This window comes from Trichechus manatus, unplaced genomic scaffold (assembly GCF_000243295.1).
Source record: "Trichechus manatus latirostris isolate Lorelei unplaced genomic scaffold, TriManLat1.0 scaffold00038, whole genome shotgun sequence".
Lineage (NCBI taxonomy): Eukaryota > Metazoa > Chordata > Mammalia > Sirenia > Trichechidae > Trichechus > Trichechus manatus.
In genome coordinates, this window is record NW_004443974.1 from 8,743,767 (window position 1) to 8,769,774 (window position 26,008).

General features: G+C 39.8%; 1 protein-coding gene across 1 annotated transcript in view; it reads right to left on the bottom strand.

The window, feature by feature from the left end:
* The window catches only part of PSMB7 (proteasome 20S subunit beta 7), a 75,102-nt gene extending 49,478 nt beyond the window's left edge, over window positions 1–25,624 (bottom strand). Inside the window, exons 1-5 of the mRNA XM_004375653.2 lie at window positions 25,519–25,624; window positions 25,009–25,102; window positions 24,125–24,222; window positions 21,447–21,587; window positions 13,054–13,169 (exon numbers count right to left, since the gene is read on the bottom strand). Of these exons, the coding sequence (XP_004375710.1) occupies window positions 13,054–13,169; window positions 21,447–21,587; window positions 24,125–24,222; window positions 25,009–25,102; window positions 25,519–25,580 (511 nt within the window). The 5' untranslated portion in view covers window positions 25,581–25,624. The remainder of the gene's footprint in view (window positions 1–13,053; window positions 13,170–21,446; window positions 21,588–24,124; window positions 24,223–25,008; window positions 25,103–25,518) is intronic.
* Window positions 25,625–26,008: the final 384 nt, after the last annotated feature.

The window sequence follows — 26,008 nt, forward strand, 5'->3', positions numbered from 1 at the left end:
GTTATTCTGATCAACATTAAGAAAATAAAAGAACATCAAGTCCTAGGTTATCAGAGTATAAAAGCACTGTTTTTTTTTAAGCAAAGGCCAATTCTGGTCCAATTCTGAAACAAGAGCAAATAAAGATGAATTAGTCAACGTCGCTCTCGCTGAAGTAGGGCTTAAAGTAAAAAACTTAAAACTGTGAGCATTTCATTTAACTGTTCTGAAAAGTACTCCTGGCAAGGGGTTTTACTGGTTGCAGACTAAAGACTGAACTCAAAGTCAGAACAGACTCCACGGTAAAACATCAATGCAAAAAAAAAATAGAGAAAAGCAAAAGAAATAAGACCCTATACATTAACTCAATACCTCACCATTTTACCTACAAGAGACATTTAGTATTTTTTTATGCAGAATCAAGAACAAAGTCCATCTCTAATTAGAACAGCTTAAGAGCTGGCAAGGGCTGGTTATATTACATTCCCTGTAACAACATGATGAATTTTAAAAGTAAATATTTTCTCATTTCCTAACATAACGGCACCATCTATTGGCTTAGTACCACCTTTGCAGCAACCAGGAATCAAAACACATAATTCAACTTTCATGGGTTTCTGGTTCCCAGTTGTTTTATTCCTGGCATTCCACAGCAGCATACATTTTAAGATACGAAATTCACGCACCACACGTTTTAAATTTTCTAAAATACGTTCCAGTTATATTAATCAAAGCAGGAAAAACTGCCAGAGAAATCTTAGAACACAGAACTGTCTACAGAGAACGTGTTAGCACTAAAATTATGAAAACACCATGCATCAAACATCTACTATATGCTCAATACAAAGATTTTTATGTATATTATCTCACTTAACCCTCACATATTTCCCAGTTCTTCTAACTGCCATTTTACGAAGAAACCAATGCTCACAGTGAAAAACAGTAAAGAAACGTTGCACCTGAGATTTGAACCCAATTTGGCTCCAAAGACCAGCTCTTTTCACTATGCCATACTGTCTCAAAAATAATGCCAAGAGCAACAGATGCATGTAAAGAGCACATGGTGATTTACAGAGAATGTTCAAATACCACGTGACATTCCAGCGTCCCAAAAACTCTGTGAACCTCCCAAGTCAACAAACCATTAGCTTCTTTTTAGAAATAAGGGATTTGAGGTTCAAAGATGTCAGCTGACTAGCATCTGGTCAAGCAGAGTTGAGACTGAAGCCAAGGCTTCCATCTCTTTTTCCAGGATTCTGAATTATACCTCAAGTGGTTACAGAAAACTCTGGTTTGATGATCACTTTTGTTGTATGGGCAAAGCTGCCACCGAAGTGGTGATACCTAGACCAGCCAGCTCCTCCACTGCATAACACCTGATCCACAGAGAACAGAGGCATAGACTCAACCCAGTGTTGATGGAGACACATGCTTAGGGAGCCTCCTATACACAATCACACAGCCCACACTAGTTCAGGAAAAAGAATTTTCAGCAAGATTAGAGACTAAGAAAGAAGTCCACATGTCCTCTGAGAAGGCTTTCACATAGGCCTATAAACTAAATACAGTCACTCCTAAATTCACACCTGATTTAAGAGTTGAAAATGAATATGGAGAAACATTTGCCATCTTGTAACATACTAATTTGATCCAGCACAAGATAATTTTCAAAATCAAGTCATTTGGAGATATTAAAATGTCTACAAAAAGGTTGCAATTTAGTGTAAAAATACAGAGAAAATGGCAGGTCTGAATTCCCTATCGATGTTCCTATGTTCCAACTTAATTCTAACACTGTTGCACACAAGGTGAGACATTCGGTGTGTTTACTACTCTGTCCCAAATCTTTTTAATTGCTAGTAGGCCCTGTAAACTGGGATTTAGTAGATGCATTCCAGTAATTAGGAAATTGTATAACCAGTTTACCTGGAGATAGAATTTTACCTGAATGGCCCTGGCAGTGACCCCAAGTCTTCCCTAATGGTGCATACCAATATTTATTCCTTAACTTAGTATTCCTAAATTGTCCAAGGGCCTCATTTCCAGGAATGCCGGGCTTGAAATTTTATTCATGTTAATTCTCCATGTGAATAAGTGGGCAACAATAAAAATTTTATATACCTTGCCAATGCTGCTAAAGGAGAACTGCCAAACTAATAGCAAAGGATGGTCCCCAAGCTTCTTCTGACACTTCAGTTTGCCTAATAAAGAAAAGCTGGCAAGTTAAAAGAATAAGCTAATTAATCTGAGAATTAAAAGAACCCACATTTTGTCTATAAAAAATATGACTAAAACTCTTTTCTCTTTCTCAGTAAAGGAGATCTTGCCTGGCTTTCAACAATCACAATCACCCACAGTCTCTTCCACATTATTCTCTTAAAAAAGAAATAACTTAATGAAACCTAAGGAGCCCTTTCTTCTCTTGTGAGAATGGACCAAATCACATGTGGCCTGGACCACATGTCACAGGCCACCTGCAGCAGTAACACGGCCAAGGGAGGAAAGTCAGAGACTAGTTACCATGCCAGCTCATGCAGTTCATAACTGTGTGACCTTGGCAAGTAACCTCTCTGAGCTTCAGTTTCCTCATCTGTAAGACAGGGATGATTGTACCTACCTCACAGAGTGTCATAAAGATTAAATCAGTAAAATGCATCACAAGAGTTGCTGGCATTATAGCTGGACAGCTGCTGGATGAATGCTGCTATTGTTATTATTAACATCATATCTACAAAGGTTTTAGGACAGAAGCTAAGGGCCACACCACAGAGTTCAATACATTCTTCTCCCAAGTAAGACCTTGGGAAAGGGAGCCCTCAGAGAGAAGAAGTTCCTGGACCCCTGTTCAATGTGGCTTCGAGCTGTGGCAGCATGTTAAAGATGAGCAAGACAAGACAGGTGTCTTCTATTCAATGTAAATTAAGAGTAGCCTTCAGGCACCTGGCTGGTCGCCAGCAGAGGCCCATGGGTAGACAAAATTCAGACACCTTCGTCTTACAGATAATTTGTAGCTTCCAGCTCTTACTGTCAAATCACTCAGGAAGAAAAAAAAAGATTAATTATAAAGTTTTGCTTTTATTTCTCATAAAAAACTCACAATTTAACTAAAACATAAGAATGTACATGAACTATTCATTTTCTCACTTACGCTACACATATGGAAAGCTACACTTACAGAAAGCCACAGTGAATGCTAATGTTCCTTGGCAGCATTTCATTTCGGAGGGCACAGTTCTACTCTGACACACACTGGGCCCCCGTGAGTCGGACCTAACTTGATGGCAACTGGTTTAGTTTTTGGTTTTCTATTTTATCTGTATTTTGAGGTTTGGTTTGTAGCTCACCCAAAAAACATAACATGAATTAAAACAAAAGCCCCCAGGGGGATGTAAAACTCTTGGAAATGGACAGTGGTGATGGTAGAACAATACGGTGAATGCAATTAATGTCACTGAATTATAAGCTTAAAATTGGTTAAAATGGAAAAAAAAAAAAAAAAAAGCCACCAAATTTCGGCAGTTCTGAAGTTCTCTCTCAATATCAAGCTCCCAACCACCTCAAAAAAAAAAAAAAAAAAAAGGGAAAGACTGAAAGAAAAACAACAAAAACCCAAAGATAGAAGCATTCAGTCATTAGGAAGAAAAGCAACCTTGAACTACTACTACCTCGGGGAAAGATGTACGCCAGCCACTCAAAAGTGAACAATGGCTAAAAGAGGCTTAAAGAGCGATAAAGACAAAGCCCAGGGCAATACAAAAACTGTATTTTACATTCCCCAGTAAAGGGCTCCTCTTCGCAAAGGACCTGGATCAGAAAGGATAAAAAAAAAAATGTTGTCTCGGGGTGGTAGGATTGTGGATAATTTTTTTTAATTTCCTTTCATACTACAAAGCTGTTTTAGTAAATACTGTTCTTAACAAGGATAGAAAATCTGCATATTGTGCAGTCAAAAATCTGCAAAAAAATAAATGCTCATCAGGTATTTGTAGAAATATTTTTAGTATTCAGAAGCAAGGTTTAATAGCTTAATGAAATAACATCTGTAAAATGATAAAAATCATAGCAGCTGTGTTGTATAAGGGTTTTCTGGAGCTGGAAGACAAGTTCAAATCCTAACTTTGCCACTTACTGAGTGATAATAGGTAAATTATTGCATCTCTCTAAACTTCAAGTTTCTTAACAATAAAATAGCATCCCTTGTATAGAACTTTAACTGAAAACAATATGACAGCACCCATAGACTCTCTGGCACAGAAACACTCCATAAATATGCTTTAAATTTAAAATAACACTGAACTTCAAAAAAAAAAAAAAAAGACCTATAGTTCATACAATGTTTTGTGCTCTTACAGCTAAACTGAGGCCACACAAATGAAAACAATCTAAACCAATGCTTTTCCAAGAGTACTGTAAACTGCTGATTCACAAACAATAAACCGCAGCTAAGGTTTCCAACACTAAGTTTCAGGCATTCTTTGGCACAAGCAAGTTAGAGAATCAGAAAATTAATTCACCATTAGTAACCCATTCATTCAGCCACACAGGACTCTGTCAGACTCTGGGAGTAAATAAGACCCAGGTTCTACTCTCAGACATCTCAAAATTCCACAGGGGTGGGAAGCACAAGGGCTGGGGACAGCAGAGTATGGCTAGAGCTGGGATCCTGGAATCTGTGTTTCACACCAAATGCCATGGAAGGGACTTGCTAACTCATCTGGGGCAGTCACCAGGGAGTAGCTTCTGGGCTGGATGATGAGTAGGAGTGCTCAAAGCAAAAAAGGCATTTCTGAAAAGCAGGCAACACTGCAGCAGTGGGCTGGGAAAGCCTATTCAGGGGAGGGCAATGGGCCTGTTGCCACAGAGGCCCAGGGTACAAGTGGAGGAGGAATAGGAAATAAGACTGGAAAAAAGGTCTAGAGCCCAACTAAGAACGGAGGTGGCAACAGGTGGAGGAGTTACTGTAACACTGCAGCCAAGAGCCAGCAAGGAAAGCCAGAGACCGGGGATCTGGCCAAGGGCTGGCTAGTTTCTTTGAGTGCTCTCTGTTATGACAGTGGCCACCAGTACTGCACTGGACCCATCCACACCCTCAACATTTCTGGCCAGGATGCTATCCCCCATCCCACTCCCTCAGGCCAATCCTCCTCCTGGCTGCTGTTAGACTGCTTTCTAACAAGCAAATCTAATCCTGTCATTCCCTAGCCTAAAAACAGAAGATAGGAATCTCCAGGACAAAATCAAAACAACTCAGCCTGTATCACCTGGACTGTCTCTGGCCTCTTTCCAGCCTGGCCTCGGCTCACTCCACTGAGCATGCCATTCCTCTTCATCCTTCCATGTCTTTGTTTCTGCTATGCCTCTTGCATGGAATACTCTGCCCCAACACCACCACCCCCGCCCCCCCCACACACACACACACTGCACTTGCCTTGCCCATCCAGAAATGCTGGCCTGATCCTTGATCACACTTATCCCTGGTGCACCACAGGACTTGAAGTAAACCTTCCCTTAAGGGTGGGGTGTCAGGGGGGTGGGGGCAAATTCCTGGCTTCCTCATTCCTGCATATCATTCAGGTCTCAGCTTGTTACTTCTTTCCGTTTTTTACCTATCAGACTGACAAAAATATCTGATACATGGGTGAGGTTGTAAGAGAAAGGCATTCTCATAATCTGTTGGTGGAAGTGTAAACTAGTGCAATCCTTTTAGAGGGCAATTTGGCAACAGCTCTCAAAAGGTAAAATGTACCGTTATAGCCATCTGTCACTCTTGGACTGCCTGGCATCTGTACTTCCTTCCTATGTCTGGGGAACCCACCACCTTATGAGTGGGATGTTGAGCTTCAATCAGAAGCACCCACCCACCCCGGTAAGTCTGTGAAAGGCATAGCAGGAGGACTCCTTCCCAGAAGCAGCCAGGGCAGCAGAGTAGAATGTCAGCAGTGTAGACTGCAGTATCCTGTATTCAGCTGCAACAGCCCACTCTGCAGCATGATTTTTGACACTGTTCCTGGCAGTGTGCCCCAAACCCAGTTCTCATCCTTTCAGTTATTTTGTGAGCCACTTGCTATCTTTTTAAAAAAAATTCCTTTTCCTTAAATCATCCATTGATTCTACTGCTTGCAACAGGAAACTCTGATTGAGACATGCACACACCCTAATACAGAAAGTCCACTACTATGAATTGTCCTAAGGTGTATATTTACACAACTACACCAAGACACACTGGTGGCAAAAATCTGAAAATCAAATATCCATCAGTAGGAGAAAGGATCAGTAAATCATGGTACAGCCATATACAGGCAGTTCCCAGGTTATGAACAAGATTTGTTCCTAAGTCCGTCTTTAAGTCGAATTTGTAAGTCAGAACAAGTACATTCGGTTCTTATTTAGCATCACTTACTCAAATGTTTATCTTAATATACAGTATATATTTTACCTTTCTATATATATAAAAGAAGCCCTGGTGGCAAAGTGGTAAAAGCGCTAACCAAAAGGTCAACAGCTCGAACCCACCAGCCACTCTACAGGAGAAAGATGTGGCAGTCTGCTTCCATAAAGATTTACAGCCTTAGAAACCCTATGGGGTTGCTATGAGTTGGAATCGACTCAACGGCAGTAAGGTATGCATATAAAACACTTAAACACTTCCAAATATGCTACAACATCTTAAATATAATAATACAGTACATAATAATACAGTAATAATAAAAGTAACTACATTGATACTGCACTGAAGAGAGAGAATCTGTATGTGTGTAGGTATACAGCACTGTAAAAAAAATTAAAAAATTAAAGAAATGGTTCTTAAAACAGTTTAGACAAAACCGCTAAAGCCGTGCAATGTTTTCATGAGCATCACAAAGTAGTGCACGTGTTTGTTATTACATTATTATGTACCATTGTATTTAATTCAAATTTTTACTGCAACAGGCTTTATGGAAGTCCATTCTTTTAGTTAACCAAAAGTCAGTCGTTAGTAACCCAGGCACTACATTTAATACAATATATAAAAATAGCTCTTATCACAGTAAAGATATAGCTCTACATAGGCTGATGCAAAAATGTCTCCAAAATAAGTTAAAAAATAAAGGAAAGAATACTATCTATAATATGACCTCACTGATGTATTTCTGGAAGGGAGAGATGATGGATGGATGGATGGATGTGTATTCATAAAACATTTTCTTAACAGTTTACACTGTTAAGAAAACAAACTTTTAACAGTGGTTACTATGGGGGAGTGATATGGAACAGAGATACATTTTTCATGTAAACTTTGTCCCACTTGAATGTTTTATCAGGTCCATAAGTTACTTTCATTAGAAAATATTTTAAAGTCACTTTGTTCAGTGAGGACTTCCCAAATACCCATCATCCACATATCCCTTCCTGTCATTCTCCTTATTACTGTTATTTTCTTCTAAGGCATTTATGTGTTCTTTTATATTAATTTGTATATTTACTTGTTTAATGCCTGCCCCCCACCCCCATGAGACTATAAATTGAGGGCAGCTTCTGCGCTGACCACTACATTCTCATTTGTTGTTTTTGTTAGGTGCCATCGAGCCTCTTCAACTCACAGCAATCCAACCTACAACAGAATGAAGTACTGCCCAGTTCTGCACCATCCTCACAATTGTTATGCCTAAGCCCATTGTTGCAGCCTCTGTGACAAACCATCTCGTTGAGGGTCTTCCTCTTTTCTGATGACCCTCTACTTTTCCGAGCATGATGTCCTTCTCCAGGGACTAGTCCCTCCTGATAACGTCCAAAGTATGTGAGACAAAGTCTCACCATTCTTGCTTCTAAGGAGCATTCTGACTGTACTTCTTTCAAGACAGATTTGTTCATTCTTCTGGCAGTCCATGGTATATTCAATACTCTTCGCCAGTACCATAATTCAAAGGTGTCAATTCTTCTTCAATCTTCCTTTTTCTTTGTCCAGCTTTCGCATGTCTATGAGGTAGCTGAAAACACCATGGCTTGGGTCAGGTGCACCTTAGTCTTCAAGGTGCCATCTTTGCTTCTTAACACTTTAAAGAGGTCTTTTGCAGCAGATCTGCCCAATGCAGTGCGTCCTTTGACTTCTTGACTGCTGCTTCCATGGGCATTGATAGTGGATGAAATCTTTGACAACTTCAGTATTTTCTCCATTTATCATGATGTTGCTTATTGGTCTAGTTGTGAGGATTTTTGTTTTCTTTATGCTGAGGTGTAATCCATACTGAAGGCTATAGTCTTTAATCTTCATCAATAAATGCTTCAAGTCCTCTTCACTTGCAGCAAGCAAGGTTGTGTTATTTGCACATCACAGGCTGTTAATGAGTCTTGCCCCAATCCTGAGGCCCCATTCTTCTTCACATAGACGAGTTTCTCTCATTATTTGCTCAGTATACAGACTGATAAGTATGGTGAAAGGATACAACCCTGACACATACCTTTCTTGATTTTAAACCACGCAGTATCCCCTTTTTCTGTTCAAACGATGGCCCCTTGGTCTATGTACAGGTTCCGCATGAGCACAATTAAGTGTTCTGGAATTCCCACTCTTCTCAATGATATCCATAATTTGTTATGATCCACACAGTTGAATGCCTTTGCATAGTCAATAAAACACAGGTAAACATCTTTCTCGTATTCTCTGCTTTCAGCCAAGATCCATCTGACATAAGCAATGATATCCCTCGTTCCACATCCCCTTCTGAATCGAGACTGAATTTCTAGCACTTCAATGTCAATGTACTGCTGCAACTGCTTTTGAGTGATCTTCAGTAAAATTCTACTTGTGTGTGATTATTAATATTGTTCGATAATTTCTACATTCTGTTGAATCACCTTCCTTTGGAATCGGCACAAATACAGATCTCTTCCAGTCAGTTGGCCAGGTAGCTATCTTCCAAACTTCTTGGTATAGACAAGTGGGCGCTTCCAGCACTGCATCCATTTGTTGAAACATCTCAATTGGTATTCCATCAATATCTGGGGCCCTGTTTTGCACCAATGCCTTCAGTGCAGCTTGGACACCTTCCTTCAGTACCACTGGTTCTTGATCATATGCTACCTCCTGAAATGGCTGAATGTCAACCAATTCTTTTTGGTACAGTGACTCTGTGCACTCCTATCTTCTTTTGATGCTTCCTGCATCGTTTATATTTTCCCCAAAGAATCCATCAATATTGCAATTCGAGGCCTGAATTTTCTCTTCAGTTCGCCTGAAAAATGCCAAGTATGTTCTTCCCTTTTGGTTTTCTAAGTCTGGTCTTTGCAAATTTCATCATAATACTTCACTTTGTCTTCTCAAGCCACCCTCCTGTTCAGCTCTTTTACTTCATTTCTTCTGTCACTTTAGCTACTCTACGTTCAAGAGCAACTCTGAGTCTCTTCTGACATCCATTTTGGTCTTTTCTTTCTTTCCCTTTTTTTAACGACCTCTTGCTTTCTTCATATATGATGTCCTTGATGTCATTCCACAGCTCGTCTGGTCTTGGGTCTTTAGTGTTTAATGCATCAAATCTATTCTTGAGATGGTCTCTAAATTCAGGTGGGACATACTCGAGGTCATTCATACTTTGGCTCTCGTGGACTTGTTCTAATTTTCTTCAGTTTCAACTTGAACTCACATATGAGCAATTGATGGTCTGTTCCATAGTCGGCCCCTGGCCTTGTTCTGGCTGATGACATTGAGCTTTTTCATCATCTCTTTCCACAGATGTAGTCAATCTGATTCCTTTATATTCCATCTGGCGAGATCCACATGTATAGTTGTTGTTTATGTTGGTGAAAAAAGGTATTTGAAATGAAGAAATCAGTGGTCTTGCAAAATTCTACTATGCAATCTCCAGCATCGTTTCTAACATGAAGGCCATATTTTCAACTGTTGTTCCTTCTTTGTTTCCAGCTTTTGCATTCCGATCACCAGTAATTATCAATGCATCTTGATTGCATGTTTGATAAATTTTGGACTGCAGAAGTTGGTTAAAAAAACTTCAATTTCTTCATCTGGCATTAGTAGTTGGTGCATAAATTTGAATAATAGTCATATTAACTGGTCTTCCTTGTAGGCGTATGGGTATTATCCTATCACTGACAGCGTTGTACTTCAGGATAGATCTTGAAATGTTCTTTTTGACGATAAATATGACATCATTCCTCTTTGCTTTGTCATTCCCAGCATAGTAGACCAATGAATGTCTGATTCAAAATGGCCAATACCAGTTCATTTCAGCTCACTAATGCCTAGTATATCGATGTTTACACATTCCATTTCATTTTTTACAACTTTCAGTTTTCCTAGATTCATACTTCGTATATTCCACGTTCGCAATATTAATGGATGTTTGCAGCTGTTTCTTCTCATTTTGAGTCGTGCCACAACACCAAATGAAGGTCCCAAAAGCTTAACTCCATCCACGTCATTGAGGTGGACTATGCTTTGAGGAGGCAGCTCTTCCCCCGTTGTATTTTAATTGCCTTCCAACCTAAGGGGCTCATCTTCCAGCACTTTATCAATGTTTCACTGCTATTCATAAGGTTTTCACTGGCTAACTGTTTCAGAAGTAGACTGCCAGGTCCTTCTTCCTAGTCTGTCTTGGTCTGGAACCTCCGCTGAAAAAGGGTGACCCTGCTGGTATTTGAAATACCAGTGGTACAGCTTCCAGCATCACAGCTACACACAAGCCACCATGGTACAACAAACTGACAGACGTGCAGGGGGCACAAATATAGTAGCTGCTAAATAAATAGCCGATAAATGAAAAGTATCTTATTCTTCTTTTGAGACTCAGCTCAAGTGAAATGAGGCTCTTCCTGAATTCCCATCAGCTCCAACTGTCCTTTCTACCTATTGCCCTTGTCAGTTTATACATCTAGCTGTCCCATCAGACTGTGAGTATCTTAAAGGCAAGGACCCTCATATTCATCTCTACCTGTGGTACCTGCTACAGTGTTTTTACACAGAAGGCATTCAATAATTATTTAATAAATGAATGAATAGATGAACAAATAAAACCTCAAGTAATTTACTTATGTATTAAAAATCAGTACCACTTTACTGAAGTCTCTTTCTTCTTAATTTGACTTTTTAATGATAGCAAAACCAGATTGTGTGGAATAAGCAGTTTCTAAATAGAAGTATCCTATAAACTCACAGAGTGTGGAACCATCACCCTGGACTCAAACTAGACCTGAAGAGATACAAGATCACCATTGGCCAGGACGAAGCACAAAGCGGGGTTGCAGAGTGAAATGTGCAGACACAAATCTGCTTGACTGATAGCTTTCAACAACTTCTCCTAAACTCAGCATTAAGCTTGGAAGACAAATTATTATAGTTCAAAAGCAGGAGAAACCAATTCAATTTCCCCATTTAAAAAATGAAACAAATAAATAGTGTCAGATGTGGTAAAATGTTAACTGACACATGTGAGTAAAGGGTATGTGTTTGTTCATTTTACAATACTGTAACTTTTCTGCAAGTCTGAAATTTTTTCAAGTAAAAAAAAGAAAAATGAAATTACTTAACAGAAAAGGTTATTCCACCTTTACCATCATTTAAAGGAATTACATGGGGAGAAATAAAAACAACACTTTGATGAAGAACACAAATACATTCGAATAAAGCAAATCAGAACAACTCTAAAATTACTGTATTTTCATTTTAAAATAATTACAAAGATTCATCCTTATGCTATCTGAGGGTAAATCATTCTCCCCAACAAACAGGGAACATACATTGCATAAAATCTTGTAAGAGGCTAGATAACACAATGGAATAGCAAAGTCTCAAACTGGCAATTTCTAAACTATCCAAGGCAGCAGTGCAGAGCCAACACACCAAGGCAAAAAATGCAAGGTATAAATGACGGCTGGAAAAATGCCAGCTACACAAGACCTGTTCGAATTTCTGGACCTTATACAATGTGACTCAGAAATTTAACATAAAGGTTGGAATTTGAAAATCTCAATTCTTCTAAATATAATTTTATCATTTTTAGGGTGGTCATTAAAAGAAATAGTCTTATCTAGCAGTGAGAGTTAAAACATAAATGTAAAAACCTGGTCTAAAAAAAGGAGTTCCTATTTAGAGGCCAGGCATGCTTCATGCTTCATATACATTATTTCTAATCATTACAACAATCTGGAAAGGTATTATTGATGCCATTTCACAGATGAGGAAACCAACAATCACAGAAGAGTTAAATGATGCCCACAATCCCTCAGAGATTAAGTGGTAAAGAGGCACCCCGGTCACTCTAGCTCACCTAAAAAAAAAAAAAACAACTATGCATACACCTGCCATAAGGCCTCCACTCTAGCTTTCCCTCTGCCTGGCAGTCTCTTCCGCTCAAATCTCACCTTCCTCACAAGACTACCCTAACTTCCCTGTTTAATACTATAACCTGTATCCCACCCCACCCTCTGCCCACCACTCCCAAGTCACCTTATCTTACATTAATTTTTTTTAACTTTTTGTTTTGAGATAATTGTACAGTCACATGCAGATATAAGAAATAATACAAAGAGATCCCATATATCCTTCACCCAATTCCCCAAATGGTAAAATCTTGTACAATATCACTGCGTTCTTTTTTTCTCCTACTATTTACCACTTTCTAACATATTATAAATATATTTATGTCGTTGTTGTTAGCTGCCGTCTCATGGAGACCCCATGCACAATGAAATGAAATGCTGTCCAGTCCTGTGCCATCTGCACAATTGGTTGGGGACAGGACAGTACTGATCCATGGGGTTTCATTGGCTGATTTTCAGAAGTAGATAGCCTGGCCTTTCTTCCTAGATACTTACTATAGTTGTTGTTTACTGTCTATCTACCCCCACTAAACTATAAACTCCTCATGGGCAAGAATCTTTATCTATATTTTGTTTACTGGTATATCCCAAGCACCTAGAACTGGGCCTAATACATAGTAGGCATTCAATAAATACTGTATTTGTTGAATGAACCAAAGCACTGTATTGCACTGCCTCCTCTAACAGCAACTAGACCAGCTCTTTAAGAGACCATCCTGGTAAACAAGAGGATTTGAAACAGCAAGGAAACATTACACTCACCCATGGTGACGTAAGGCAATTTATCAGTTGATCCATGAGGATAGATGCTGTAGAGGTGAGGTCCAGTAACATCTACTCCCCCTAAAACTAGGGCTGCACCAATGTAACCTTGATACCTGGTGATCAGATATGCATAAGAAAAAAAAAAATGAGTCTACATTGCATCACTATAATTTAACCAAATGCTGCATGAGAATCAGTCACCAAAAACCTTCTTACACTGAGAGTGTTTCATTAAGAGGTCACCGTTTTGATGAGAACAATTAGGAATAGAACAGTTAAACATCTACTATCAGTTAATATAAACTGTAAATTGTGTGAGGTACCCCACATACCTTATTTCACCTAATCCTTCACAACTATCTTTAAAAGAGGGCACCATAATCCTCACATTACAGAAAAGAAAACCAAGATCCAAAAATATTAAGTACTTGCGCAATGTCTCAAAGCCAGGGTTCAGAGCCAAGTTTGGCTTACTCCAAAGATTATCAGCAAGCACCCTTTCTATCAAATCTCTGTGATCAGCAGATAAGCTACCTTTAAGGTTAACAATGAGGAGTTGCTAAACTCAAACTGTTCAAGTTATCAATATCCCCATAGCCTTGTGGGAAAATGGGTCACATTAAAACACCTTTTCCTTTGAATAAATCCTCAAAATTACTATCACAGACATGACCTCATATTGAGTTAAAAAAAAAAAGCATTTCATCACTCAGGGACATGAATGATGAAATTACTCCATGATAGCCTATAAACCCATAGCTCCCACCCACAGGATAAAGCTACACCACTTCAGGAATATGAACAGAATACATTTTACATTCCAAACTCCCTTTTAACTGTGCATGTGTTTGTTCCTTTGGACCTATTATCTTGGTGGTTTTCCATTTCTACAGACTACATTCCTTATATTTGGTCCAATTTTTTACCATTAGAATTGTATGCTAGATAGACATGCTGGATTTAAAATTCTCCACTGTGAGCCCTTAAAGCTCTTCAAAAAGAAAAATAAACAAGACAGTTACAAAACAGCATTTATAGTAGGATTCCATTTTCATAAATGCATAAATATGAGTACATATGTTATAAAAGGTATGAAAGACTAGATCACAAAAAATTTATAATGTCTGTGTTTAAGCAGCAGAACATCAGGCAGCATTTACTTTCGTCTTTTCACATTTCTAAGTGTCTAAATTTTTATGATGATCATATATTACTTTTAACAAAGGTTATTTTCATTTTGAAATGCTCCAACATGGAAAATTATTCAAGATGCAGTATTAGGTGAAAAGATTAGGTTGCAGGATAGTATGTACTACTATGATCCCACTTTTATAAAACAAAATGTTTATTATTAAACATAGAAAAAAATGTATGTACACTAATACAGTGTACACTGAGGCAGTACTAATGTACTAACACTAATGAGGCAGTATTGCTAAACCTCTGTACAGGGCACTGTTCTCAACCCTGAAATGCTGCAGAGTTCCCAGGGACTTTGAAAATGCAAATTCCTCGATAAAGATCATGGAAGAAAAAATAGAGAGAACACTGGGAGCCCTAACACATGGCACAAACAGAACACAAACCATAACAAACAATGCACAAACATCAGAAGAGAAACTAGATAACTGGGAGCTCCTAAAAATCAAACACTTATGCTCATCAAGACTTCACCAAGAGTAAAAAGACAATCTGCAGACTGGGAAAAAAATCTTTGTCTACAACAAATCTGATCAGGGTCTAATCTCTAAAATCTACAAGATACTGCAAAGCCTCAACAACAAAAAGACAAATAACCCAATTAAACAATGGGCAAAGGATATAAACAGGCATTTCACCAATGGAGACATTCAGGCGGCAAACAGATACATGAAGAAATGCTCACAATCATCAGCCACTAGAGAAACGCAAATCAAAACTACAATGACATATCATCTCACCACAACAAGGCTAGCATTAATCAAAAAAACATAAAATAATAAATGTTGGAGAGACTGTGGAGAGACTGGAACACTTACACACTGCTGGTGGGAATGTAAAATAGTACAACCACTTCGGAAATCGATTTGGCGCTTCCTTAAAAAACTAGAAATAGCAGTACGATACAATCCAGCAATCCTCCTTCTTTAAATATATCCTAGAGAAATAAGAGCCAACACACGAATAGATATATGCACACCCATGTTCTCTGCAGCACTGTTCACAACAGCAAAAAGATGGAAACAACCTAGGTGCCCATCAACAGACGAATGGATACATTACAGTATATTCACACGATGGAATACTATGCAACGATAAAGAACAATGAGGAATCCATGAGACATCTTATAACACGGATGAATCTGGAAGGCATTATGCTGAGTGAATTTAGTAGCTTGCAAAAGGACAAATATTGTATAAGACCACTATTATAAGAACTCAAGAAAAGGTTTAAACACAGAAGAAAACATTCTTTGATGGTTACGAGGGTGGGGAGGGAGGGAAAGGGGTATTCACTAACCAGACAGTAAGACAAGAATCATCTCAGGTGAAGGGAAGGACAGCACTCACAACACGGGAAGTCAGCACAACTGGACTAAACCAACAGCTAAGAAGTTTCCTGAATACAACTAAACACTTTGAGGAACAGAGTAGTAGGGGTGGGGGCCTGGGGGTCATGGTTTCAGGGGATATCGACGTCAACCGGCATAACAAAGTTTATTAAGAAAATGTTCTGCATCCGAATTTGGTGAGTGGCTTCTGGGGTCTTAAAAGCTAGCTAGCGGCCATCTAAGATGCATCAATTTGTCCCAACCACCTGGAGTAAAGGAGAATGAAGAACACCAAAGACACAAGGAAAATATTAGCCCAAGAGACAGAAAGGGCCACCCACATAAACCAGAGATTCCATCAGCCTGAGACCAGAAGAACTAGACGGTGCCCAGCTACTACCAATGACTGCCCTGACAGGGAACACAACAGAGAGTCTCTGATGGAGCAGGAGAAAAGTAGGGTGCAGAACTCAAATTCTACTAAAAAGACCAGACTTAATGGTGTGACTGAGACTGCAGGGATCCTGGAAGACATGGTCCCCAGACTCTCTGTTGGCCCAAAACTAAAACCATTCCCGAGGCCAACTCTTCAGACAATGATTAGACTGGACGATAACACAAAATGATACTCGTGAAGAGTGTGCTTCTTAGCTCAAGTAGATACATGAGACTAAATGGGCAGCTCCTGTCCGGAGGCGAGATGAGAAGGCAGAAAGGGAAAGGCGCTGGTTGAATGGACATGGGAAATCCGGGGTGGAAAGGAAGAGTGTGCTGTCACAGTATAGGGAGAGCAACTAGGGTCACATAACAATGTGTGTATAAATTATTGTATGAGAAACTAACCTGAATTGTAAACTTTCACTTAAAGCACAACTTTAAAAAAAAGAAAGAAAATGCAAATTCCTGGACCATAGCACTATGTACATTAGTATATATGTACTAAAACATAATATGTACACTAATCTGTTAGCACTAGAAAACCCTATGGGGCAGTTCTACTCTGTCTATAGGGTTGCTATTATCGGAATCAACTGGACAGCACGCACACACACACGAACACACAAAACCTGTTCTTCAGGCCCTGTACTCAGTATTTTCATAGATCTTGCTTCTGTATTCTTTTACTCCTCAAGAGTCAGAAAGAAAGAAACTATTACTCCCATTTTATTAAGGAAAAAACTGAGGCTAAGAAAGGCAGGTGAATTGCCCAAGGTTAAACAGCTGTAAGTGTTACAGATGGGACTTGAACCAAAGTTCTAAAGTCAAATCGTATACTTTTTTTTGACGCCACTCTCATTTTATGTAACTCACCAAAAATGTCAGAAGACGTAAAGGACCATAAATTTCCTGGTTTGATTTTTTATATTTCCCCTCAAAACTTTACAAAGCCTATTAAACTAAAAACGGTAAAACACTGAAAAAACAGAATTTAGAACTTCTAAAAATCCTAAAGAGATTAACAGAAACGTGCTAGATTATTTAGCTAAATGCTTTAAGCAACACTGCAAAGAATTTTAAAATATTCTATTTGCAACATTTTCACAAGTTTAAAAATGGTTTTAAATGCAATGCACCACGTAAACCACCAGAGGGAGCTTTGTATTTAAAGTCAAAATCCACAAATGCCTTCAGAAATCTCTTGTCAATAGGTGTGCTTTTAACAAGTTCTAATTGCACTGTGTAAACCCTGGTAGTGTAGTGGTTAAAAGCTATGGCCACTAACCAAAAGATCAGTTCTACTCTGTCCTGTACGGTCGCTGTGAGTCGGAATTGACTCCACAGCAACGGGTTTGGTTTTCTGGTTTACTCACACTGTACTGGAAGAATTTATTTGATTGGCAATAATTCAGAATGATAATTATGTACATTAATATACGGAAATCACTGATATAAGGGCTCAGTACAGCCAGAGCAGGAATTAGATAGGACTAGACTTCCTACCCGTATGACTCCGAAGTCTTGATCTCCTCATCGGTAAAATGGGAGCTATGCGACTGGGAGTTATGCTAGACAGGTACGTGAGGAGCTGCAAATTCACAGAAAGGCAAGGGCCAGGCAGAAAACAGAATGAAGTGAGCCAGACAGGGCCTGCGGCAAACAAGAACACACGCACTCCCTCTAAAGGCAATAGACACACTCAGCTCCAAAAGATTACAGCCATGTATTATCCCACCTTCTTTCTGAATTTTTCAAAAGAAGCTGGAAATGCAGACTTTCTAATTAAACTCTCCCAACTGATAATTATTGGCTACTATTTGTTTTTTAAGTATCATGTGACCCAAGTAAAATTTCTCTACAGGCTGAATGTGGCCTGTGAGCTGCCAGTTTACAATCTTTGCTTTCTATTTATGCTGCCCTGTAATTCTCCAACATCCATCCTATAGATAAGGAAAAGAGCAAAGAATTTGTTAAAGTTAACGCAAGTCCCAAAAGTAGAAGCGAGATTCAAATCCAAGACTGAATGCCCAGGCTACTTCCACTATAATATACCGCCTCTCTTACGAGGAGCCCTGGTGGCGCACTGGTTAAGAGCTCTGCTGCTAACCAAAAGGCTGGCAGTTCAAATCCACCAGCCGATCCTTGGAAACTCTATAGGGTAGTTCCACTCTGTCCTATAGGGTCACTATGAGTCAGAATTTACTCAACAGCAATGGGTTTGGGTTTGGGTTTCTCTTAGGAAAACAGGAAACCCTGGTGGTGTAGTGGTTAAAAGCTACTGCTGCAAACCAAAAGGTCGGCAGTTCGAATCCACCAGGCACTCCTTGGAAACCCTACGGAGCAGTTCTACTCTGTCACTATGAGTCAGAATCAACTCAACGGCAATGGGTTTGTTTTTTTTTTTTTTTTTATAGGAGAAACAAGTAAGAAAACAGACTTAAAATCTGAAAACTGCCCAGAGCTATATAAACATAAAGTGATGATGTGATTATTAGAGGAAAAAGAGAAACAAAACTACTAGTATGAACTGTCTGTGGGAGTCAGCTGAGAATGAAGGTTAAGTCAGATAAGTTATTTCACCTTTTCAAGCCTAAACTTGTTCACTGATAGAGGACAACAACGGCCCCTATTTTGGAGTCAACAGAATAAAATGAGATAATGTTATAAAGCACTTAGCACTGGGCCTGGCACAGAGTAAGAGATAGAAAAGTCTTGGTTACTATTATTATGCCTACTCACTGCCAACTACAAATATCAAACTTTTCATTTCATTGTTATTTTGCCCCTAAAAAAGAGGGGGACATCCAAAGACTTCTCCAAAAGAGTAAAAAAAGATTCTACAGACTGGGAAAAAATTTTTGGCTATGACATATCCAACAAGGGTCTAATCTCTAAAATTTATAGAAAACTTCAATGCCTCCAAACAAAAAGACAAACAATCCAATTTAAAAAAGGGCAAAGGACATGAACAGAAACTTCACCAAAGAAGACATTCAGGCAGCTAATAAACACATAAAGAGATGCTCACGATCATTAGCCATTCCAAAAAAAAAACAAACCAAACTCGTTGTCATCAAGTCAATTCTGACTCATAGCGACCCTACAGGACAGAGAAGAACTGCCCCATAGGATTTCCAAGGAGCATCTGGTGGATTGGAACTGTCAACCTTTTGGTTAGCAGCCACAGCTCTTAACCACTATGCCACCAGGGTTTCCAACCATTAGCCATTAGAGAGATGCAAATCCAAACTACAATGAGATACCATCTCACCTCAACAATAGCAGAATTAATCAAAAAAACAGAAAATAATAAATGTTGGCAGGTTGTGGGGAGACTGGAACACTTATACATTGCTGGTGGGAATGTAAAATGGTACAACCACTGTGGAAAATGGTATGTACTTCCTTAAAAAGCCAGAAATAGAAATACCATATGATCCCAGCAATCCCACTCCTAGGTATATACCCTAAAGAAGTTTAAGAGCCATGACACAAATACATATAAGCACATCCACGTTCACTGCAGTATTTTTCACAACAGCAAAAAGACAGAAACAACCTAAGTGCCTATCAACGGATAAATGGATAAACAAACTGTGGTACATAAACACAATGGAATACTATGCAAAGATAAAGAATAACAACTAATCTTCAAAACGTCTCACAACATGGATGAATTTGGAGGATATTATGCTGAGTGAAATAAGTCAGTCACAAAAGGACAAATACTGCATGAGACCACTATTATAAAAAAAAAACAAGAAAAGGTTTACACATAGGAAAAGAAAATTCTTGGTTGGTTACCAGAGATGGGAGGAGGAGGGAGGGAAAATCACTAGCTAGAGGGAAGACATGTGTTGATACTGGTGAAGGGAAAAGCAAAACACAACATGGGAGAAATCAGCACAACATGACCAAGGCAAGGGAAGACACTGAAAGAACACAAGAATAAAGGGCAACTACGATAATTACTATAACATAGACAATCCTGCAACAATAGTATTAACAAACAATAATTTACAAATAGATACATAGGTAGATAGGTATGCTAAAGAAGTGTACAAAAGTGTAAGGGAGCACAGGCGCAGATATAGGTTTGGTTGCGGACATTTCTACATACATAATTGTAGGTGATGCAGGTATATTAATATAGACAATAGAGCACACGAGGGGCATAGTCATGAAACTTCTTAGACATACCCAAACACCTCGGAGGACAAAGTTCCTAGGCTCAAAGGTGAAGTACCATAGACTTGGGGAACATCTACATCAATCAGCACAACATAAGTCATAAAGACAATGTTCTGCATCCCACTTTGGTGAGCAGCGTCTGGGGTCTTAAAAGCTTACCAACAGCCATCTAAGATACAACTGTTGGTCTCTTCCTATCTGGAGCAAAGGAAAGTGAAGAAAACCAAAGACTCAAGGGAACAATTAGTCCAAAGAACTAACAGGCCACATGACTACAGCCTACATGACCCTGAGATCAAAAGAACTAGACGGTGCCCGGCTACCATTATGGACTGCTTTGAATAGGATCACAACAGAGGGTCCCAGACAGAGTGGGAGAAAAATGTAGAACAAAAACTCAAATTAACAAAAAAGACCACACTTACTGATCTGACAGAGACTGGAGGAACCCCTGAGACTATGGCCCTAAGACACCTTCTGACCTGGAAGTGAACCCATTCCCAGAGACCACCTTTCGGCCAAACAACAGACAGGCTCATAAAATAAACAACACTCGAGAGGAACGTGCTCCTTAGATCAATCAATTATACAAGATCAAAAGGGCAATATCTGCCCAACAGCAAAGATAAGAAGGCAGGAAGGGATGGAAAATCCAGGCGAAAGTAAACGGGGAAACGAGGGCAGAAATGGGGAAGTGCTGACACATTGTGGGGAATACAACCAATGTCAAGGAACACTTCATGTACAAACTATAGAATGGGAAACTAATTTGCTCTGTAAACTTCCACCTGAAGCACAATAAAAAACTAAAAAAAAAAAAGAGAGAGAGAGAGAGAGAGAGAAGGGGAATCATTTGTGTTTGTGTGTTTACATGTATGTTGGCAGGGGGTGAGGAGGTTCCACACAGGGAGTCTCATAAAATGAACTCAAAAGTTCCTTCCAGGTCTAACTATGAGCAAAAAAGTTCCTCATATTCAATAACATCACTATGTCTCATGAAATGACTCAATCGGACACATGCAATTTATCCATAACAGAAATCTGATCCCGTAAATTCAAATGCACTATAAAAAGCCTTATGAAATTAAAATGGCTTTTTAATGACAATTGATCCCGAAATAAAATGTACATTTTTGAATGCTTTTTCCCAAACTTCTAGGCTTCCCTTTGCTGAAAATCTATTAAGACATGAGAAAAGATGCTACAGAAACCCCCATCCTAGAACCTTACCTGAAAAGCATCTGTTTCAGCATCCGATTGGCTGTCACAACTCTGGGAAGGCGGCCAGTGGACAGGGAATGGAGTTCCAAGTTGGAAGAAATGAGCTGGGTTGTCATGTCTGTGTCTGCAGCTGTCCCAGCACCACAACAACTAAAAAAACATGATTAGAAACTTAGCTGAAATTCAATTACCACAAGGCACAATTAGAAGTGAAGCTTCTTGGATAACTTCCATGAAGTTCAGGTACACAAAGATGTTTTGAGTACTATGTAGGAACTGTTAACTGTTCTGTCTAACCAATCTTACAATAAGCATTAAAATTGAAAATGTTCATCTACTTATACACAAGTACACTCTTTGTGGCTCAATGGAACATTTCAAGTCATTAGTTTCTGTGCTCCTAACAGAGCATGCATTTTACTGATCCTACAAATATATCCAAATTTTACAAAAGAACACGGTGTTCTTAAAAATCTTGCAATTTAAGGAACCTTGACGACACAACAGTTAAGCGCTCAGCTACTAACTGAAAGGCCGGCAGTTTGAACCCACCCAGCAGCTCCAGGGAAGAAAGACCTGGAGATGTGTTCCAGGGTTTTGAACTAGTTTGAACCAGGTCAGTAATGGCTGATAAAAGCAAAACTAGGATAGACCCAAATTTTTACGACTTGGGTGATCCAGAACAATAACTAGAATGGGAAAAATTACAGGTTGAAGCCCTGGAATGGGAGACTTAAAACGAGCGTAATAAGCCCTTTAAAGAGCCTGACGTGAGACTGGATTACTGGCAGGACTGTGAAGAGCGACACACATTCAAAGTGGCACGGTCGGCTGCCATCTTTGAGCAGGGCACCACTGTTTGCGACTCTGCTCAAAATCTGACACACAAGAGATTTGCTTGTTACACAACACGTGTGCTGCCCTTGTTTTCGAAGAGGATGATCAGGTTTTTAGCAGGGCTTCAACCCGCAATTTTTCCCATTCTGGTTTACCCAAATTTTAAAAATTCGGGTCTGTTCAAGTTTCACTTCCTCAGCCATGACCGAACCAGGAAGAACTGGTTGGAAGCTCTGACCTGCTCCCAAAAAGATAACAGCCTAGAAAACCTTGTGGGGCCCCCCCGAGACTATAGCCCCCGAACACCTTCTAATTCAGAAATGAAGCCACTCCCAAAGTTCACCTTTCAAAGATTAGACAGCCCTATAAAACAAACAATAATACGCGCTAAAGAACTTGCCTCTTAGATCAACCAAGTATATGAGACCAAACGGGAAACACCTACCCAAAAGCAAAAACGAGTAGGCAGGAAGGGACAGGAAAGCTGGGTAAATGGAAACAGGGAACCCTGGGTGGAAAGGAAAAGAGTACTGACGCATGCAGGGATTGCAAACCAATGTCATGAAACAATTCGTGTATAAATTTTTGAATGAGGAAACTAATCTGCTCTGTAAACTTTCACCTAAAGCACAATTAACAAAAAAAGAAAGAAAATCTTATGGGCCAATTCTACTCTGTCACATGGGGTCACTATGAGTCAAAATTGACTTGATGGAACCTAACAACAACAACACATCCTTACTATGGAGGAATAAATAATTGTAAAAAAGCATAAGGAAGCTTCAAATGTATTCATGCACAAAGATATTAAAAATATATATAAATGAAAAATCTTGCAATTCAACATTTATCAAATATTTGCCAAGTACCACTCATCGTACAAGTGCTGGAAAAAAAAAAACACAGTCCTGGCACAGGAATTCAAAGATGAGTGGAGAAGACATAGGTAAACAAAAATTATAATACACCATATAATATGATACAGTAGCACTGGTACAAAACCTTATGAGAAAGAGAGCAATTAATTCTGATCTTTGAAAGGAAGTGACACACGAGCTAAGTTTGGAAAGATAAAAAGACTCTACACACAGAGAAGAGGGAAAGAACACTTCTAAGCAGAGGGGCTGGCACAAGCAAGCGTAAAAAATGTTTGGAGAATATACTGTACATAAGGGGTATCAGGACACTTCCAGCGTAACTGTAGCATGGGGTGATGATAGTTGAAAAACAGAGTTAAACATAAGCTGTTGTGAGATTGTGCAAGGCCTTAAATATCATGCTCCACAGTTTTAACTTTATTCTAAAAGCTGGGTGGAAATGTGAAAAGTCTCCTGAAAAGTTTTTAAAGACATAAGGGACATAATCAGATCTGTACTTTAAAAGTCTAATATGGCAGAGGAGTAGACAATAAAAAGGAGGAGAGACCCACACAGAGAGACAATTTAATGACAACTAAGATAGTTCAATTGAGGGAAAAAAACCTGAACTAAGGCCTTACCAGTAGAAAAGCTAGGAGGGAATGGATTTAAGAGGCACGTGGAAGGCAAAACCAGCCATCAATAAATTAGAGACTGAAGCAAAGAGAGGACTTGAAGTTGCCTAGCTTAGGTGACAGGGTAGATGAAAATTCCAATAAGGGAGACAGAAAATACAAGTTGAACATTAAGTTTTAGTAAGGAAAGTAGTAAGTTCAATTTTGGCCCTGTCAGTTTCTACTTCCATAAAGATTACAGCTAAGAAAACCCTATGGAGCAATTCTACTCTGTCACATGGAGTCCCTAGGTCAACGGCACCCAGCAACAACAGAATATTTGAAAATACACAAGCTATTCACACTAATCAACACTTACTAAATGTTAGGCGATATGAAGTGTATTTTTGAACAGTTCTTATCAGCAACAACCATTCCTTCAGTTGCCCTTGTATCTGCTCCAAGAACTATGCCATCCTATTAAAAAAAAAAAAAAAAGTTTTGAAATAATTTTAGATATATAAATCACAGCTCTCTAGTCTAGTTCAGGGAAAACAATAATGTTGGCCATCCCCTGCTCCCCCAACCCCACACCCCAGCCAAATCTCCTGTCAAAAATATTGTGCCACACTAAACCTTATTAGTTGAATCCTGAGTAGGTGGTAGGAAATGCCATCCCCATTTTCAGATTTTAAAAATAAGGTTCAGAGATTCAGTGAACTCCTTATAAATCACAAAGCTAATCTAGGCAAAGTCTGGACTAAGACCCAGAAATCTTTCCATTAAAAAGAGCCACCTCTGTCAATTTCTTTTTAAAACGTTCCATTCTTTATCTTTCACAACAGTAATCATTATCTCTTTTGACCCTTACAACAATTTAAGGCAGGAGTTATTATCTCCATTTGCTGGATAAGAAAAGGGTGGCTGTGAAGAGAGAAGTGGCTGCCCGAGGTTGGAAGTAGCACAGAAGTGACCCCAGATGAGTAGCCCCAAATCTTCTGTTCTCCGATTATATCATCCTGTTTCCTACAGCAGTAACTTAAAACAAAGAAGTAGATTGCCCCCCGTCAATAACTGCAAACACAGAAAAGAAAATGAAGTGTTAACAAACACACATAATCCAGCGACAAAAGCAATCGCTCCAACGGGCCTTTTCCTAATGTACTCTGTAACATCAGCCCTTCCTGATCGGGCAAGGGGCGGTAAAGGAAACTAAGCAGTCTAGGTCCTGTTAACAACTCAGTCATTTCTGCTCCAGCTTACCTTATAGACGACCCCCGCGATGGTCGTGCCAGTTTTCCGGGCTGCTGGAAGCTTGTAACCTTTCTTTGCAAACTCGGCTTCCAAGCTGGCATTCCTAAATTCAAAAGAAAAAATAAAGTACTGAAGGGCAGGACCACACTGGGCCGCAGTGGCACGAGAAGTACTTAATAGAGAACTCAGGAAAAAAAAAACTACTATTTCCTTTCTCGCCCATCTGTCCACTGAATCCTCCCAATATCAGGGGTATAGTCCCCGTTTTTTAGAGAAAAGTGCCTAAAGAAGGGCTGCGATTCGTCTAAGGAGACAGTGTCCGAGGGAGCTGGGGAGGTGGGAGGGCTGACCCGGCATCAAGAGAAGCCCACGCTCAGGCCCAGATTCCCCTGAGTCACTCGATCGCAGGCCCCGTAGTCCCCCTAACACTCGGACTTTCCAGATCAGGCCGCGGCAAAGCTCCGACCCGGGCACCTCACTCCAACTCCCGCCCCGTACTTGGCCCCACAGCAGCCGCACCTGCGGCAGTTATCAAAAGAGAAACCTCCAACCGGTCGCTCATACACCGACACAGCTGCCATCTTCCCAAATAAGCACTTCCGGGCCGAAGGCGGGGACAAACAAAAAGAGCCAAGCACTTCCGGCACCGCCGATGACTTGGGCTGATAGGGCGGGGCGAGCTCCGCTCCAGGGCGTTTGGTCTCAGAGTGCTGGACTCATAGACGAGCCCGGAGATATTTGCAGTATTTCGCCCCCAGTGGCAGGGAGGACACCTTACGCCCGGAGCAGGAAAAGGACTTGTACAAGGTGGACAGACCAGAGACCAGGTCTCCAGCCGCCCAGACCAGATCTGTTTTTATCATTAATTCAGCTCCGCTGTGACGCGGAAGGGAAGGGCATGGGCTTCGGAGACAGACACAACCAGGTTCCAGGCCAAGCTCCACTATCTCCTTACAGTGAGCAAGTCAGCTTGACTCTCTGAATCTCAGTTTCTTCCACTGTAAAATAG